This window comes from Melitaea cinxia, chromosome 29, assembly GCF_905220565.1.
Source record: "Melitaea cinxia chromosome 29, ilMelCinx1.1, whole genome shotgun sequence".
Lineage (NCBI taxonomy): Eukaryota > Metazoa > Arthropoda > Insecta > Lepidoptera > Nymphalidae > Melitaea > Melitaea cinxia.
The window spans coordinates 6928663-6948119 of NC_059422.1; the positions used below are offsets into that span (position 1 = coordinate 6928663).

General features: G+C 32.7%; 2 protein-coding genes across 2 annotated transcripts in view; one reads left to right on the forward strand and one right to left on the reverse strand.

Annotated features, from left to right (window-relative positions):
* Positions 1-210: 210 nt before the first annotated feature.
* On the reverse strand, positions 211-5845 carry LOC123668012 (AP-3 complex subunit sigma-1). The gene is made up of 6 exons (XM_045601830.1): positions 5617-5845; positions 4240-4331; positions 3871-3982; positions 2592-2771; positions 2097-2204; positions 211-852 (listed from the first exon to the last, which is right to left on the reverse strand). The coding sequence occupies exons 1-6, from the start codon at positions 5683-5685 to the stop codon at positions 838-840; spliced, it is 576 nt and encodes a 191-aa protein (XP_045457786.1). The 5' UTR covers positions 5686-5845; the 3' UTR covers positions 211-837.
* A 2825-nt stretch (positions 5846-8670) lies between these two features.
* LOC123667949 (zinc transporter foi) overlaps positions 8671-19457 on the forward strand; it is a 48182-nt gene continuing 37395 nt past the window's right edge. Inside the window, exon 1 of the mRNA XM_045601778.1 lies at positions 8671-8867. The gene's annotated coding sequence lies outside the window, so the exon portion shown is untranslated. The remainder of the gene's footprint in view (positions 8868-19457) is intronic.

A 19457-nucleotide genomic window follows, 5' to 3' on the forward strand; every position in this document is an offset into this window, starting at 1 on the left:
GAAACTTAATTTTTTTATAGAAATTTGTTAATTTCCAAATTTAGTACAGTAAAGTATTTACAAATGGTTATACCTAGTAACATTAGACCCACGAGAAATATGGTACAAATATTTATATGAATCATACACAAACATTCTTAATTTTCACTTCAGTCTGTCTCAACAAACAAAGGTCAATCAATATTTATTTTTATAAATAAAACAATAACCTGATTTAACAAAAAAATATATTTCTTAAAACCTAAACACAGTAAGCGATGTTAGAACATGTTCAAATCCCATATTTTAATCTTGGAATGTACGAATTTCGACAATAAATGTAGATTTCAGTAACAATTATATTTAATTTGATTAAATTTTTCAACAATATTGAAAATCGAAGCATACCAAAACTTCAACTATTTCCAAATGTACAAACGACACCAAAATTACACTAATATTATTTAAAAGGGAGTCACACGGAAAATTGCAAATAACTGCAAATAGCGGACATTTGCAAAGTAAATAATTTATTAGCAGTTTGTTTGCAAATCAATGTTTATTCTTTTTCTTCTTTTTCCGCTTCTTATCCGAATCGCACTCGACATTACCCGTCAAATCTTGATACCCATCCGATTTGTGGGATTCGTAGTTCGGAAAATTGATACCGTCCGTCTGTTGATAGTTTTCCGTGAAAGTTTCGGAAAATCTCGTACTTAGCGATTCGGAACCGAAGAATTTGTTCGAAATGTTTTCCGGACGCTGTAAATTTTGATATTTTTCGTTATGCGGGTATATTGTGTTGAATATGTTCGTTGCTATGGAGACGGGGGAGGCGGGATACGCCTGCTGCGTCGGTCAGAATTTCAAATCCTGGAAATATTTTGACATAAATATCGATATAGCGTTTACATCTACATATACTATGTGATACTAATAATTAAAAAATATGTGAAGTGATGATGTGAGCACATACACGCAGTTGTCAATTCCTAAGTTAAGCAAATTAAAGCTCGTATAGGTACAGGTCTAGCTACAGGTCGTACAATTTATAGAACATTGTTACTAATTATTTTTTATGGCTGAAAATTTTAAATAAACTATTATAAAATTGAACAGGAAGAACATTAAGAAATTATGTGTAAAAGTTGTTCATAAACATGAATTTCAATCTGTAATACACTGATACATTCCTAAAATTTACCGTTACTCGAAAGATCAGCACCGACGATTCTCACACTTTTGAGAATCATTATTATAGAGTATAGTAACTCCATGTAAGTAAGATTAAAGAACAAAAAAAAAAAACTTTTGTTGTTTTATGGACTCTAGTTTTGCCTAAATGTCTTGTGGTTGATGTAATGAAAGGCGATTGAGTGTAGATATTATGTATTATAACACATGAGTTCACGTTATTTTTGACGTCAACTTGTGGAGGCCTATGTCCAGCAGTGGACTGTATAGGTTGTAATGATGATGATGATGATGATGATTATGTATTATAATTTACAATATTTAATTATTGCGACGATATTACAGTGCGGAGTTGGAATGGCGACTGGCTATAGAATATATAATAATTTATTAATCGACTATGTAGCATCATCATCATCATTACAGCCTATACAGTCCACTGCTGGACATAGATCTCCACAAGTTTACGTCAAAAATAACGTGAACTAGTGTGTTTTGCCCATAGTCACCACGCTGGGCAGGCGGGTTGGTGACCGCAGGGCTGGCTTTGTCGCACCGAAGACGCTGCTGCCCGTCTTCGGCCTGTGTATTTCAAAGACAGCAGTTGGATGGTTATCCAGCCATCGGTCGGCTTTTTAAGTTCCAAGGTTGTAGTGGAACCTTGTTATCCCTTAGTCGCCTCTTACAACAGCCACGGGAAGAGAGGGGGTGGCTATATTCTTTAGTACTGTAGCCACACAGTTATATATATAGCTATGTAGCATATTGCATATCAATTTGTTTCTAGGTGCCAGTATGGACAGTGATTTTGTTCCCAGTAATAAAAGATACGTAGGCACATAGTCAAATACTACCCAAGATCACTCCCCATAAAATATATGGCCTTTTTCAAACATTTTAATTATTCCTATGTATTTATTTACCTTAATAGCCTGTGGCAGGTCCGGCAGACGCATGTCTCTCAACTGTTGTGGAAGGTTCATGCTTTTAACAGCCGACACTGCCCTCGCCGGGGCCGTTGATATACCAGCCTGGGATAGACAAACATATATCTATAATATAATATATATTCGCCAACCCGCAGTGGATGAGTTGAGCAGCGTGGGGGATTAAGCTCAGATCCTTCTCCTAGATTGATATATGCCTATGCCCAACAGTGGGATAATATGGGCCCAATCTTATAAATATAACATATTCTAATAAATGAAAAAATCAATCAAGTACGTAGTCAATAAATGTAAATTAAAGATAACAATTAAGTGAAATGATAAAAACACAGGGTCAGAGGTAGGGTCGGTAGTATGTCTGCAATACAGGTGTTGCATGTCTATAGGCTAGGATAACTTACCACAAGGTGTACTGTACGCTTATTTGCCTACCTAGTTGTATAAAAGATGGATATATTCAATATGTCTCACCTCAGCCTTCTGCATTTTGTTCTGTTCGTTGAGCCTACACAGTATGTCAGCCATGTTGGTCTGGAGCACCATACCGCCCATAACTAACTCGTCTAGCACTTGATGGGCAGCGTCTGCGTGGAATATTAGATCCAACTCACAAACGTTCTCGAAACACTTGTCTAATGTCTCGACGAACACCTGGAATTTATTACGAATTTAGTTATTTTTGTTTGTGGAACTGGACGCTTCTTTACAACAATCGAAATGTTGAAAGGGCGCTGATTAGTATTTCATCATGAAGACAATATAGTTCTTCACATAAGTCAAAGTAAATATGACAGAACCAGGGGACAAAGTATTTACTAATTCTTATATATAAAATTCTCGTGTTACAATGTTAGTTACAAGACCCCTCCGAAACGGCTGGCCCAGTTTTTATGAAATTTTGTGTACATCGGGTAGGTTTGAGAATCGGCCAACAACTATTGTTCGTACCCCTAAGTTACAAGGGGGTTTAGGGAGGGTTAATAATACATATGGGAAACGTTTGCTGGGTCAGCTAGTAAACTTATATTATCACAAGTAAGTAATAAATAAACTCTAATGATACAGAATCCTGTGATAAATAATAACTTATCATTAAGGAGCTGCGTTATCTGATAGTGACATAGGTCCATGATCAATCACAATGACTCAAGCAGAAAAGTAATTAACCATTCAATTATTAAAATTTACTGCAAGTGATAAGTGTCAAAATAAAAAAAAAATCCAACCATAAAATTAGTGCATGGGTGACCGAGCTTAGCTCGGTATTTTTAGTGAATCGTGTTTTTTGAAAATCATATTTAAATACGAAATACATAATATGTAATGTGTGTAAATAATTGATAAAATATGAATAATATTTTTCAATTTTACAGAGATAATAATAAAAAATAGGAACTGTTTATTTAAATAAAAAATCATGGGTGCAATTAGAAAAAAAAAAGGTAAAAACAATCGATCAGGAGACATGGGATTTGATTTGTGGTCTTCTCGGTCAATCCCGACCGGCCGATATCCCACCTGAGCTATTACAACTATATCGGCAATTGCAAAATTTACCTTCGCATTCTAACGATATTGTGGCCATTTTTTCTTTCTAAACATGAATTTTACCTATATCGATTTATCACCCATGAAATCCCCTGCATACTAAATTTCATGAAAATCATTGGAGCCGTTTCCGAGATTCAGATATATATATATATACAAGAATTGCTCGTTTAATAGTATTAGATAAAAGTACTATTTATACCTGAATGAGATCCAATATCCCTAACTCACTCTCCGAGGAGTCAACGCAGAACACAAAGTACAATGTAGCGTAGTGCCTGTAGATTAATTTGTAATCTGAACCACCAATGAGACTGGAACAAGACATGTCATACAAACACACGTTTCTGTTATTAAATGACTTATCCATACCACTACAAGAATAAATAAGCCTACAAACTAATGATTAGCAGTCACCATAGCCTATGGAGGTCTGCAACACCCGAAGCATTGCAAGTACACCCCAACCCTCACTAAGATCCTACCCAAGATTTCTTCTAGATTTTATAATATTTTGTTGACTATTTTACAATACAAGTCGAATAAAAAAAAAAATCAAAGCACCACATACCTGCCTCCTTCGAGGAAGTTACAAACATTGTCATCTCTCTTGGAAACAAGTTGGAACGTCTCCTTTATTATCTGTTGCTGCATATCCTCATTCTGTAAGCATTTAAATATAATCAGATTGATAAAACATTTTTAATCAAAAACTATGTATTAACAATCAAAAGATAATACACTCTTTTTTTTGTAACGAAATTATGCTGATAAGTCCTCGAGAAGTGCTCTCGATGGAGGGCTCACTCATCACGCCAAATATCGCACCAGCTATCCGCTTTTAGTGCAAGGACTGATTGCAGATGAAAACATAACATAAATAAAGGCTAAGATCTAGATTAGGTAAAGCCGAATTAGAAAAACCGAATTATGGGGTTTTTGGGTGTGGAGGGTGGAGGGTGTAGGGGAATCTATACAAGGTAACACTGTCACACCTCAAAACCCCATGGTTATGGAGATATCCATGGTTAAAGTTTTGAGCTCGTACTGTTTGCATTGTGTGACAAATCGACACTTTTAAACAAAATAACGCGTCAGACAATATTCTAATAAAATTAGTAACATTGCGTGCTAGAATATAGGATTAGAAATTCGAAAAATACCCAAAACCGAATCGGAGCACCCCACTGTCCACGTGGTCTTGGTCTGTCCTACCCCTAGAGTGTTTTTTTTGTGCTGCGGAAGGAAGGGCAGCCCTCGCCCACCGTGCGAAAGCGCGCGAACGAATGCGTAGAGGAGCGGCTGAGGCTCCGCTGCGGAACGGAGCATGAGTGAGCGTGCTTTCGCACGCAAGGGCGGAAGGGCTGCACTTCCTGCAACGCTGGAGCCAAGCGTTCCTCTAACTTTCGAAATTCTTCTTCTAACCTCAAAACTTTAACCATGGATATCTCCATAACCATGGGGTTCTGAGGTGTGACAGTGGTACCAGGGGTAGCGTTCCCCACCCTCTCCCCCCCCCATCCCCCCACGGTCCCGAAATTCGGTTTTACCTAATCTAAAGCTTTACCTAAATAAATAAACAGTCAAATTTTGAGCTTAGATCATTCGACGGCCCTTAAAGACTAACCCACAATAAAATCACGTCATTAAAAATAAGATCAAGGAAAGTGAATAAACAGGGTTATTTATCACTGGTATATTTTACAGTAATTTATATATTAATTAAGCTCCAATACTTCTCCTGCATAGAGAAAGAGGCCTATAACTATAGCAGCACTTTTATTAAACAACTGAGGATGTTTTAGAAAAGGCTCGCAAAATAAAACTAAATTATATGTAGCCATCATTTTATCTGCTTTGAAAGATATATAAATAGCTTTCTTTTATTAAGCAAGTCATGTAGATAAATACAGAACAATAATATTTGATAAAACAAACTTTTACTCACAAAATATTGATAAAATTTCGATAATCTCGGTTTCCCATGATTATTGAACACTAATATCGCCTTGATCATTGTGTTATCGTAAGTTCCTTCAGTTAAACTCTCATCAACTTAATTTATAAATTACATAGGTGATAAAACTCGTTTTGTATAGGCGTATTTATTAACTAATTCAAATATGTAAAATCATTTTTTTGTCGAATAACTTTCATCGATTAGAGTTGTCATTTGTTGCAACATTTGTCGTTTCAGTTGACGACTGACGTATGGTAGTATCTTTTTTTTACATTTCTAGCTCCGGAATCGAGCATAATTTAATCCAGCTATTGTCAAACAGTTCTTTTTCTTGAAATATTTATTATCTTGAATTATAATTAATGCTATTTTCTACTTTTATTAAATTCGATTTCAATTTAGCCTGTAACATAAGACATTTGAATTTTATAACAGAAATTCTCACATTATTTGTTGCTTTCAACAGAAAATATACTTTTAGAGTGATTTTTAATTACGGTTAGTGCAATTTTTTACAAAGAAAATAATAAAATTCGTATTATACATACATCTACATAGGTGACCTACCCCACCCCAGCCTGCAAAATAATGATATTTGTAATAAAAAAGATACGAATTGATAGATTTTGAATAGCTCAATTCAACTACGTTGTCCTTTTAAATTGCTCACCTCAAATTATATAATTAAAAATCAAATTAAAAAAAATCAAATATTTTCAAACTCCTATATCTTTTGATGTATACAATATTTTAAAATGCTCAAAGTGTTAAAATACTGCTCAAGTTGCATTTATAATTGCTCAAGTATAGTTTGAAACAGATCCACTTTCCTTAATTTTTAAATAAATATAAATAGTTTGAACAAATAAAATAATGCTATTTGTAAAAAAATAATACTAATCGATCGATTTTTAATAACTTAATTTAACTACGTTATCTTTTTAAATTGCTCACCTTAAACTATTTATTAAAAATCAATAAAGTCGTTGAAAAAAAAATCATTTATCAATAATTTCAATCTCCTATATCTTTTGATGTATACAATATTTTAAATTGCTCAAAGTGTTAAAAAACTGCTCAAGTTGCATTTATAATTGCTCAAGTACAGTTTGGAACAGCTCCACTTTCCTTAATTTCGAAATAAATTAAAAGTAGTTTGAACAAATTGCTACATGTTAAAAAAAAATTGTTTGTTGGGCCAGAGAGAGTCACCCACAATTCCTAACACGAGACTACAAGAGAGAGAGAGTAAACAAAAATCCTCCAGAATCTTAATCTTCTTTTTTTCAAAAACTCACAAAATCAACTTACATTAATGCAAAGCTTATACCATAAGAAACTACAATGACTCACCCACAATAAATTGCACCCAGATCTTAAGTCGGCGAGAGAATCCAACCCAAAAAAGCCGCAAACACTCGCCCTGAGGCTTATATACAGCAAACCGAGCGCGTCGCGACACAACTACCCCCTAAGGTGAACCGCGACGTAATACAATACGAGGGTATTCCAAAAATTTAAATCAGTCGCCTAGAAAAAGTAAATAGCAACGCTAATGCATAACTGTGCTATTATACATCAGCAGGAACGAAACTACGTGCTAATAAAAATATATGCTACAAAATTTAACGTTTATATCATAAGACAGGTGTACGCTACGCGTGCGCATAGACAATGATGTGAAGCAAAAAAATTGCAGATATTCGTAATAAAAAAGATACTAATCGATAGATTTTTAATAGCTCAATTCAACTACGTTGTCCTTTTAAATTGCTCACCTCAAATTATATAATTAAAAATCAAAAAAGTCGTTGAAAAATATTAATAAAGGACAACGTAGTTGAATTGAGCTATTGAAAATCTATCGATTAGTATCTTTTTTATTACGAATATCCGCAATTGTTTTGCTTCGCATCATTGTCTATGCGCACGCGCAGCGTTCGCCTGTCTCATGATATAGACGTTAAATTTGTTCAAACTATTTTTATTTATTTAAAAATTAAGGAAAGTGGAGCTGTTCCAAACTGTACTTGAGCAATTATAAATGCAACTTGAGCAGTTTTTTAACACTTTGAGCAATTTAAAATAGTGTATACATCAAAAGATATAGGAGATTGAAATTATTGATAAATAATTTTTTTTTCAACGACTTTATTGATTTTTAATTAAATAGCTTAAGGTGAGCAATTTAAAAGGATAACGTAGTTAAATTAAGTTATTAAAAATCGATCGATTAGTATTATTTTTTTACAAATAGCATTATATTATTTGTTCAAACTATTTATATTTATTTAAAAATTAAGGAAAGTGGATCTGTTTCAAACTATACTTGAGCAATTATAAATGCAACTTGAGCAGTTTTTTAACACTTTGAGCAATTTAAAATATTGTATACATCAAAAGATATAGGAGTTTGAAAATATTGATAAATTTTTTTTTCAACGACTTTATTGATTTTTAATTAAATAGTTTAAGGTGAGCAATTTAAAATGACAACGTAGTTGAATTGAGCTATTAAAAATCTAATGATTAGTATCTTTTTTATTACGAATATCCGCAATTTTTTTACTTCCCATCATTGTCTATGCGCATCCGCAACGCTCACCTGGCTTATGATATATGTTAAATTTGTTCGAACTATATATATTTATTTAAAAATTAAGTGAAGTGGAGCTGTTCCAAACTGTACTTGAGCAATTATAAATGCAACTTGAGCAGTTTTTAACACTTTGAGCAATTTAAAATATTGTATACATCAAAAGATATAAGAGTTTGAAATTATTGATAAATGAATATTTTTCAACGACTTATTTGATTTTTAATGAAATAATTTAAGGTGAGCAATTTAAAAGGACAACGTAGTTGAATTGAGCTTTTGAAAATCTATTGATTAGTATTTTTTTATTACGAGTATCATTATTTTGCAGACTGGGGTGGGGTAGGTACATAGGTGTAGTCTGTAGATATATTTTTATACAAAAAAAAACTAAATATTTATAACCTGTATTCAAAAGCTGTGATATATATTTTTAAATTCTTTATAATCTATGTAGGTACGTCGTGCTCCAGCGGTCAGCGCAGTGCTGTCTTGCGAGTGTCACAAAAGGAAAAGTAGTAAAAAAACTGTATGAATACTGTGTGAAATAAACCGTATTTGTTGTCGTTTGTGTTTATTATTACGTAAATTTTTGAATGGAAACTCGTCGGATTACCAGCTGATCGTCATATCATATAAACAGGTCAGTGGTACATTATGGCAATCATTATTAATACACCTATGTCTTTATTTGGATACCGGACCGCGTCTAGTGTCGGCTTGCTAAATATCGCGTATATACCGAAACTAACATTAATATGAGCACGTTAAACCTAGGCGCGTGATCTATATATTTGTTTTTGAGGCAATAATTAAAAAGTTAAGTCTAAAACGTCAAATCAACGTTAAATCAAGCGCAAATCCTTTGAAACACTGTCCGTGAATAGGAAGATAATATTGTTTTATACAATAAATATATAACAATAAGATCTCTGGATTCATTGTATATTCTAACAATTTAAAAGTCGGAAGTTTTTTTTACTGTTTTCGCGGGCTACTAACAATTGTATTGAATTGAATTTTTTTTTTCACGTTAACATTTTTTAAGCTTAAGTTAAAATGTATTGTTAAATGGTTTTTAAATGTGGAAGTTTTTTTTAAATATTTCGTTAATATGGGTATTTATAGGTTTAATAACTAAGGACTTTTATATAGTAATAAATTGAATTTTTTTTTAGTAAAACAAATTAATAACAACTGCAAAGAAATTGAGACAAATATTTTATAAATGTAATTACTTTTATGAAATATTTGTTTCCTACAAAATAATACTATTCATTTCTAAAGAACTTTAAACAATAAACATTTAAAACAATAACTACACAAACATTGAAAAATAAAAGCTGTTTGTTTACTATTTACATAAATAATATCTTTCAAAACAATTGTTGACCTTTTATAATACGGAAGATAATAATATTAATATATGTGACAAGAGGGCTGGTGCACTTTGGCCCAGAGAATCGGCATAGCGATTCAACGGGGAAACGCTGCCAGCATTCTTAGCACAATTTCACGCAAACATGATTCGTACCAAAATTATCTGTAAATATTTAGTTCTGAAGTTGTGAATTGTAAATATATATAATAATTAATAAACTATTGTTATTTATTAAAAAAAAATATATGTATCTATATATTAGACAGTTAAATATATTGAATGTTCAAAGACATTGGCTATTTCACTATTTGCTGATAACGCTATTTGACAGATGATGATATCCTACAGATAGAAGTTTTTGATTATTCTTTTTAGACATTGAATACTACTATATTCACCTTACAGAAGATCACAGCTAAATAATACTGCTTTCAAGCAGTGTTGTGTTCCTGTGGTGAGTAAGGCAACCAAAGCTGTTGGAGGGAATTGGGAATAGGGTCGGCAACGTGCTTGCGATGCTTGTGGTGTTGCAAACGTCTTTAAGCTACAGTAATCGCTTATCATCAGGAAAGCCCATGGGGGCCGACCTAGTTAGATTAAAAAAAAAATTATGTGGGTTTAGTAATATTCTCAGAAATGAATTTAAAAGCTGTACTCTATTAATTGAGCAGAAACAGATCCTAATGGCTTAATCTACCTCCTGCTCTCAAAGTCCAATTAACTATTAAAGAAACACTCAGCATTAATTTCCACTAACTGTCGAATACTTATACATGAAACCTGTGTATTTTAAAGATGTTATTTATTATTTATTAATTAAAGTGAAACAGGTCCTGAGAGCTTACATGAGAGTCATATCTTACTACTGGTGACACAGACTCATCATATTAAAACTAAACATCAGTCAAAGTCGCGTTAAAAATAATTTTCTAATTATAAAGCCTATCAGTAACTTATGTAAGAGATAAACCCTTAACAACCAATAAAACTTTAGAAACCACATATATTTATAATAGCAGGAGCCTTTGGTTCCACACAAGTTAATTCGAGGAAAAAAAATTTGCCTATAGCCTTTATGGGTAAATAGGCTGTCCAACACAAAAGTAATTTTTCAATTCAAACCGGACGTTGCTTAAATTTATGCATTTCAACAAACAAACTCTTCAGCTTAATATAATTTTTAGTATAGATTACACTTAAGTCAGTAAATTTATATAAAAACTCGGAATAGTAGCAATTCATTGAAGTAAAATCAGGCTCTGAAGAGATTTTTTATCTCCTGCCATTAAAGTCGATCCAACATTGTATATAAAATGTATCAGTTATCAGTGAACCCTCTAGCTTCAGCTTAAAATATCCTACTGTTGGGCATAGGCTTTTTCCCCATGTAGGAAAAGGATCAGAGCTTAATCCACCATGCTGCTTCAATTTTATGGGATTGGTGGATTTTTTCCCTACTATTAGTAACGATCGCTATCCGATACATGATAAAAACCGCGACCGACAGCTTAACATGCTCTCTGAGGCACGGTGGAAAGACCGACAAGGACTAACAACCAGACCAGAAATAAATATTTGTATAAACACAAATATCCACTCCGAGCGGGAATCGAACCCATGCCCGTCGGTGTTTTAGGCGCCGCCGACATGGCACACGCACCATTGCACCAGAGGCTGTCCTCTAATATATTAAATAATTAAAGTAAGTAAGTAATAACTAATATTTTCAATAATAACTTAAAGTCGAACAAGGCCATATCAAAATGTAAGTCCCGCGAAAAAACTGTATCAGTAACTTTTTTTCTTGTTCTTAGTAAATCTTCTTGCACTGTTTGCCTCGCTATTTAAAATACTTACTCATGACCATGGGTTGACTGGAAGAAATCTCTTTCAGAGATAAGTCCACCTTTGCCATAAACATTATTTTTATGTTGTTTTTACATGTATTTTTTGAGTGCAATAAAGTATATATATATATATATATATATATATATATATATATATATATACTTTACTTTTTAACAACAATTAAAACTAAAAAAGTCTTAAAACTAAAAAAATATTAAAGTTTGACCCAGTAAACAATTTGAATCTCATATTTGCATTATGTTTTAGTGATAGAAAGTAGTGAAAGTAAACGCTGTGTGAAGTGATACGTTATATTATTTATAAATAAACTGCAACTCACATTGCAACGTTAAACCGGTTTGAGTACAGTACTGGAATAGAAACTGTTTAGAAATTATGAGAGTATTAAACTTTTATAATAACAAATATTATGGATATACAAATACAAATACAAATACTCTTTATTGTACACTATCAGAGAAAAATTTTACACCATAAAAGAAAATATAGACATGTACAAAAGGCGGAGTTATCGCTAAAAGAGCGATCTCTTCCAGACAACCTCTAGCATGAAAAGGACATGACAAAAGAATTAGACGGCATGGAGGTGGACATACATAATATATACATATAATACGTAAATATACATACACATATATACACATATACATACATACACATACATACACATATACATACACATATATATATATATATCAAATATATATAAACATAATATATAAAGAATATGGAAATACGAATATACATACGAGAGAAGAGAGGAAGGACCGGCTAAAGTCATTGTCAGTAATATTTGTAGTAAATTAAATTTATAAACTTATAATGTGACTCATAAGTTTAAATAGTGTTTCTTTAAGTAACTTTTAAAAGTGTCTAGTGATTGTGCCCGCCTTATATTTACGGGTAAAGCATTCCACAACCGAACAGCTTGTACCGAAAAAGAGTTAGTATAAAAAGAAGAAGTATGAGAAGGAATTTTAAGAATAAGATTATTATCCGATCGAAGAGACCGATCGTTACAGTTTGATAGTAGCTCAAAGCGCTCTTTTAAATAGGAAGGCGTCTTTGGATTAAACAGTACGCAGTAGAGAAGTGAAAGGATGTGAGTATTCCGGCGAAGTCGAATTGGGAGCCACCCCAGCTTTTTGCGAAACTCAGAAATGTGGTCATATTTCCTAAGTCCAAATATGAAGCGAATAGAAAGGTTTTGAATACGCTCGAGTTTATTTAATTGATCTTCCCTGAGGTCGAGGTAACAGGTGTCGGCATAGTCGAGAATAGGAAGAAGGATGGATTGTGCCAACGCAATCTTGGTGGGAATTGGCAAAAGATTTCGTAACCTACTAATGGAACTAATAGCAGTAAACATTTAACGACTAATTTCCATAATCTGTGAATTCCAGGTCAAATTTTGGTCAAAAATAATACCTAGATTTTTTACTTCTGAACTATAAGGAATAACATGGATATATATATATATATATTATTCAGGCAGAAATATAGATATATTAATACTAGCTGACTCGGCAAACGTAGTCTTGCCCGCTAAACGCTATTTAAAAATAGGGGTTGGTGGTAGAAGGGTGAAAATTTAGGGTTGTATGTATTTTTCAACGCCAAATCATAATAAAATCAAGACTGAATAATTTATCAAAAAATTAAAGAAAAATTTAGGGGTGGACTACCCTTAACATTTAGGGGGATGAAAAATAGATGTTGTTCGATTCTCAGACCCACCCAATATGCACACAAAATTTCATGAGAATCGGTCGAGCCGTTTCGGAGGAGTTTAACTACAAACACCGCGACACGAGAATTTTATATATTAGAAGATTATAAAGAGGTAAAGTTTCTGACAATGTTTGTTTGTAGGGGATAATCTTCGCAAATACTGATCCGATCATGAAAATTGTTTCACTAACAGAAAGCTACACTATTCAGGAGTTATATAGGCTATATTTTATTGTTATTGAACAAAACATTTATTGAAAAATGATAATATATGTAAATCTAGTTGGAGAAGTTCGAGCGAGATGAATACTTTACTATACTTATATATTTGCATCACAAAAATAATAATTAACGCCCAACGAAGCGGGCACGGGTCGGCTAGTATTTCATATTGGGGAAGATATTTGCCAATTCACAGCGGAGCAGCTTAGTGGATTAAGCTCCCTATCCTTCTACATGGACAAAGGGGCCTATGCCCAGTTGTGGGCTGTTACAGGCTGAATCGTTCGTCCGTTCGTTCTAGTGTGTTGTAAAATGACTTTACTCTTTATTCTGGGACTGTGCGTTTGGTTCACGACAAGTTTATAATATTATTTATACGAAAATTTATCAAAAAATATGCTATGACAGGCGGCTGTAACCTATAACACAAGCATTAAGTTGCTTATCTTAGGAATAGACGACTGTGTGTGTATGTATGTATGTAAATCAACAAATATACGTCCTTGAGTGTACTATGTAATAAGATTTATTCTAAGAAATGAACTTGATGTAATGCAACCTGCATGTAACCTTAAAACCTTTTAACATGGCTTCTATTTTAATAACATACTTATGGTACGTCTCAAGTTTAATCTAATTTACAAAATTAACCCTTTGTTGCATTTCAAAGTCCTTTGTTATGATGTTCTGCTGAATGTTTGTTCATAGCTGAGTTTTGGAACGTTCTTATAAAAGGCCTCACACAATGGCTCCCACTAGGATTCACGCCTTTGTCGGTGGTTTGGCAACACAATGCACGAGTCCGAACTCCCAGACCATGTCAAACATCAGTATGGCCAATATAAATGTATGCCATCTGTCAGGGCTATGACCGTTACTCTCGCACGTCTTCATATTCTATTATCTTCATCATTATCTTTGCCGCAGAAATGAAATAATGATTCTAGCTTCTCTTTATTACTGTGGCCGATAATATCTTCGTGGGTAATAATGCAAGTATTACTTATTTCGTGCTATTGATGTCAGGCGAGTTGTCTTCTGGCAATTTTTATCCGACTTTAAATTGGAGACTATTTTGTCTTACTCCGCCGAAATCCCAAATCTCAGGAAATTCGACAAAAATCCCTAAAAAAAGTTCTTTTTATACATATTTTATGTTAAGATATTGTGCGTTTACAAGTATATACTAGCTGCTCCTTGCGGCTTCACCCGTGAAATTCCGATCCAATAAAAATTTCGGGATAAAAAGTGTGTGTGTGTGTCAGCTCCGACGCACGACTGGAGTTTACTCCTTCAGATCTTCATGTCCTAAATAGGCACAAAAGGCTTACTAAGAAAAAGATTAATATGGTAAATAAACGAATCAAATAACACCATCTATCGGAACCTTATTTGTTTCCGTTGTATTGGGTTCCGATAGATGACGTTACCAAAAACGTAACGATGTCATAAGTTCAGTAGATTTTACTCCTCATATATCGATACCTCGGGGCTCAAAGGGCGTAAGCACCAAAACTCGATTTTACAGGAGAGCCAAAAAACTAAAAAAAAAAAAAATATTTTCGACATAACTTTCTCGATTATTGTCCTAAATAAACCATTCTAGGACCAAAAGTTTTATTTTTTTTTTGATGCAGAACTTTGTATAATTATATTTCAAATAAATTTAAAAGTAACAAAAATAGCTTGTCTATACGCCTCGGAAAATCGAATGATTGGGGCGTTTACGCCCGAAAAATCAATGGATATTTGATTAGTGATGGTTGTAACCGTATATAAGTGTATAATCTATGGTTGTAACGGTCAATTTTCTCACTATTTCTATCAGTTTGTAGACAGCTGCTTTGTTTTCTTCATTTAGGTAATCGATTTAAGTGCAATTTTTATGAACTTTATTAACTTTTGTATATAATTATGTACTTTATTAACCTTTTTATAGATTTTATTACCATTTATCGACTCAGATAACTAATTAATTATACAAATACCTAATTATTGATTTTATCTATACTTAATAGCCTAACCTATCTAAAACCTATTCCAAAACTCATTTATTATAAAAAAAAAATGATAAATAAAATTCACTTGTTATTGAAAATATTGTTTATTAAACAAAGTAAGAAAAAGACTCTTATTTTTATATAATTTCAGTTGTAACGAAACATCTTATTAACGTAAAGCAGAATGAACGATTAAAACTAAATTGTACTGAAATGGCAAGTACTTAGGTATCGCTACAAAATTTTGCGCTAATGTCTAATCTTCTGTTTAAAATGTATAGAAAATACAAGGAACTCTTGAGATCAATTATATATTATTTATGAAGTCTTTTGGTAAAAGTTATTAGGTAATCTTAAGTATTCCTACCTACTAAAACAGCAGACTCATTAAAATTTGACCATCCTTGAATAACGAATGTTTGACAAACATATTTATTATAAACAAATAATCTGTGAGGCTAATAAAACAACTGCTACTATTAAAAATCTATCTTACAATGAGAAAAATAAGTGCATAAACAAAATAAATTTCTGAATAGGATTCAGAGACAATGATAAATTCAATAATTTTTGCGTCACCTGCGTTACATATTATTTAAACAATTTTAGTCAATAATAGACTGTGGAACCATTAACATTACACATACATTTAATAAAATGACCAAAACTTAGGTACCTGCACTTACAAAACTAGAAATATTAAATTTGGTTAAAAATATTATCACACTATAACGTTTAACTTAAACATTAATGACCCTTAATCAAGAAATCACAATCACAAGCAAAGCTCTCGCAATCACATAATATATAGGTAGATATGGTTGACCAATAAGGGATAATTGTTAGACGTATGTGTCATTTTATTTTAGAGTACATAAATGTTTAAGGGTGTATCTGGTAAGTTGATTCTTTAGAAATGGTTATGTTCGGGCTTAAGCACCACGTAAGAATATTCGTATCATCTACGGTGTCGTTTACTCCCATCACGTTTATGATTATTAACAATGATTGCTGTTACGACACAAAAACTGAAAAAATATGTTTTATTTTCGACAAAAATTAGGTCACTTTTTGGCAAATAGGAAGACTTTAAATATACAGATCGAGAGAGGAGAAAAAATAAGTAGGGCTGCATTAAAAAGTCAATTTCGCCAAAATGGTGGTTACGCCCTTTGAGCCCCGAGGTATCGATATTTTTCATACCATGCATCTATGGTTTTAGAAGTATATGGTCCCATAAAGATATGCTGATCTGAGCTGAGCTATTCTGGGATATACACGAAAGAACTCGTCAATGACTGTCGATGTTACTACCTCACAAGTAATTATCTGATAATAGGTGTTACTTTACCTAACGAACTAAAAAAAATTACTCAAAAAATAGTTCTTATGACATGAACTATTGGTTGCTCTCTGGCTGTTCAACAATACATATTTAGTACGTGCTTATACAATCAGAGGCCAGACATCAAGATAGTACGTGTATGAATTCAAACGTGAAGGCAGAGCAGAGGCCGATTCTTTTGGTCGGTTTATGTTTTATTTTTTTCTTTTCTATCTTAATAAAAAATCTTGAGAAGTACACGTGTTCAATGTCAAATATTATTTTAGAACTGATCATCAAATCTTTAATATCAGCTATCATTTTTTGGTGTCCTAATAATAAAGATCTCGTCGTTCTTAATAAATAAAATATCTTAGTCAATAGACATAAGTAGCTCCATTGTGAAAACAGCTTTGATTATTTGCAACGTGATGCACCCATGGATAAACTTTGTTCCTTTTTTACACAAAACTAGCTGTGCCCTGCGGTTTCACCCGCGTTAAATTGAGGAAAAATCATACTAAAATATTACACACCGTATCTTCCCTCGGTAAATGCACTATCCAAAACAAAAATAATTTTTTAATTCGAACCAGTTGTTTCTGAGATTAGTGCGTTCAAAGAAACAAAAAACTTTTCATATATATGATAATGAAATATCTATATATTTCAAGATTTATAGTAAATCGATTCGTCCCATAAAACCAATAAAATTAATTGTGCTTAAAACGATTGTATTTATATAATATTTCTGCCGACAATCTGCCATTGTTGTGATATATATGTCAAAAACAAATTCCATAACTTTTGTCATTTGAGCATTGAATAGAATTTATACAGCTACCATTAACTTGAACAAGTTTGGCTAGCTTCTATAGTCAAAACAAACCTCTAAAACTCAGACTGTCACAGATTTAACCAACATTGAACATTGACTATGTTCTTTTCTCTATTTAAATTGAGTGATTTATCATATTCTGCATTTTAAACTAGCTTTTTGCATATAAGACTATTTGACATTAAATTTTTTTTTTAAAGTACACATATTGTACCGCAAGGACAAATACGATAAAATGTAAACAGCTGAGACCTGCCCCACTGCTGGGCATAGCCATGGTCTCTTTCTTTATGTAGGAAAACTAACTGCTCAACTGCGGCTTCACGGATATAATGACTGATAGGTAACTATAGCTATCATTTATCTGTGATAACAACTAGGTCCTACTTTATGTACTAGCCGGGTCTTAAGTGTGTACAATTGGCGGCGTCATTAATAAACAATGTCTACCAAGCAACTGTGTTGCAATGGATTTTATGGACACTAAAAACATGTATACCTACTTACGAAAAATAACAATGAATAAATATATGGAAATATAAAGTAAAGTACGTATAAACTACGTAAAAATACAATTTGGCTGCAATAACTGTTCACTTATTGCTATCACTAGGCTTTGTAGCTGTGACGTATTATTCAGAAGAATTTTCAATGCTGATTTTAATCTGATATGAATTGAACCAAAGTTTCGGCTTAAAATATTCTTTTACCTGCCTTTTCTGGTCTTTGCTTAAATCCTTTTTATACTAGGAATTTCTGGAAGAAATGGCTAATTTACCATAAGTCCGCCAATTGTATTAAACAATTTACAATTTGTATCTATCTTTCCTAAGTTACTAATTATATATTTGTTTCGTATAATTGTGTTTGCTCCCAAACAAAAAAAAAACTACTTCAATTTCATCGATAAGTAATATACAACGTAGGTAGACGAAAAAAATAATCAAGTAAATACGCGTTATCAAAAATTACTCAAGAAGCCGTCAGATCGCGGTCGACAAGCATCAGCTTTCGATTAAAACAAAATTTATCAAAATCGGTACACCCAGTAAAAAGATGTGAGGTAACACATAAAAACACAATCGAATTGGGAATTACTTACCTCCTAGTTTTGAAAATTAATTATTCGTAGCACGCGTCAAAAAGAATGAATCTGTAAGAAACTCCGCAGTTTTTGTAGTTATTAGGTAGTCTTGAATAAAACTGTCTCTTTTAAGTGAAAACTAATTATATATCATTTAGACGGTATGATCTTGTTTAAATCTGACAACCTGGCAACGCAATTGGTGAAACTAGCTTCATTGGCAAATGATTGCCATACATTAGTGTATCATGTCTAACATCCTTGAACGCTGGCAATTGCTAGAATCACAGAAACCTATTTACGCTTTTTTATTACAGACTCGTTGTGTAATATTCTATATATATAAGATCGTATTAACGTCCATTGTTGTGTGGGTGTGGCGATTTAAATTGGCGTAGGTCAGTGGGACGGCAACGTTTACGATTTATTAATGTATTGACACTACAGCTAAATAAATAAAAAATTGGAATTAGAAATCATTGAGGTACAGTAAAGCAGGAAATATCCTGCTAAAAATCTGGAGCAGTCCGTCTGTGGAAGATGACGCTGAAACTAGCAGCCACTCTTTATATCTCTGCTTCTAAACAACAGATTGAGTTGTAACTTTACACAAATTAGTATCGTTATTTCATCTATGGAAAAAACCCAAAGGGTAAATACCACTCCTATTTTTTTTATTTAAAATACCAAAAAAGGAGGCTATTTCAACCTTACAGAAGATCACAGCTTAATAATGCTGCTCTCGATTAGTGTTGTGTTCTTGTGGTGGAAAGTTGACTAAAGC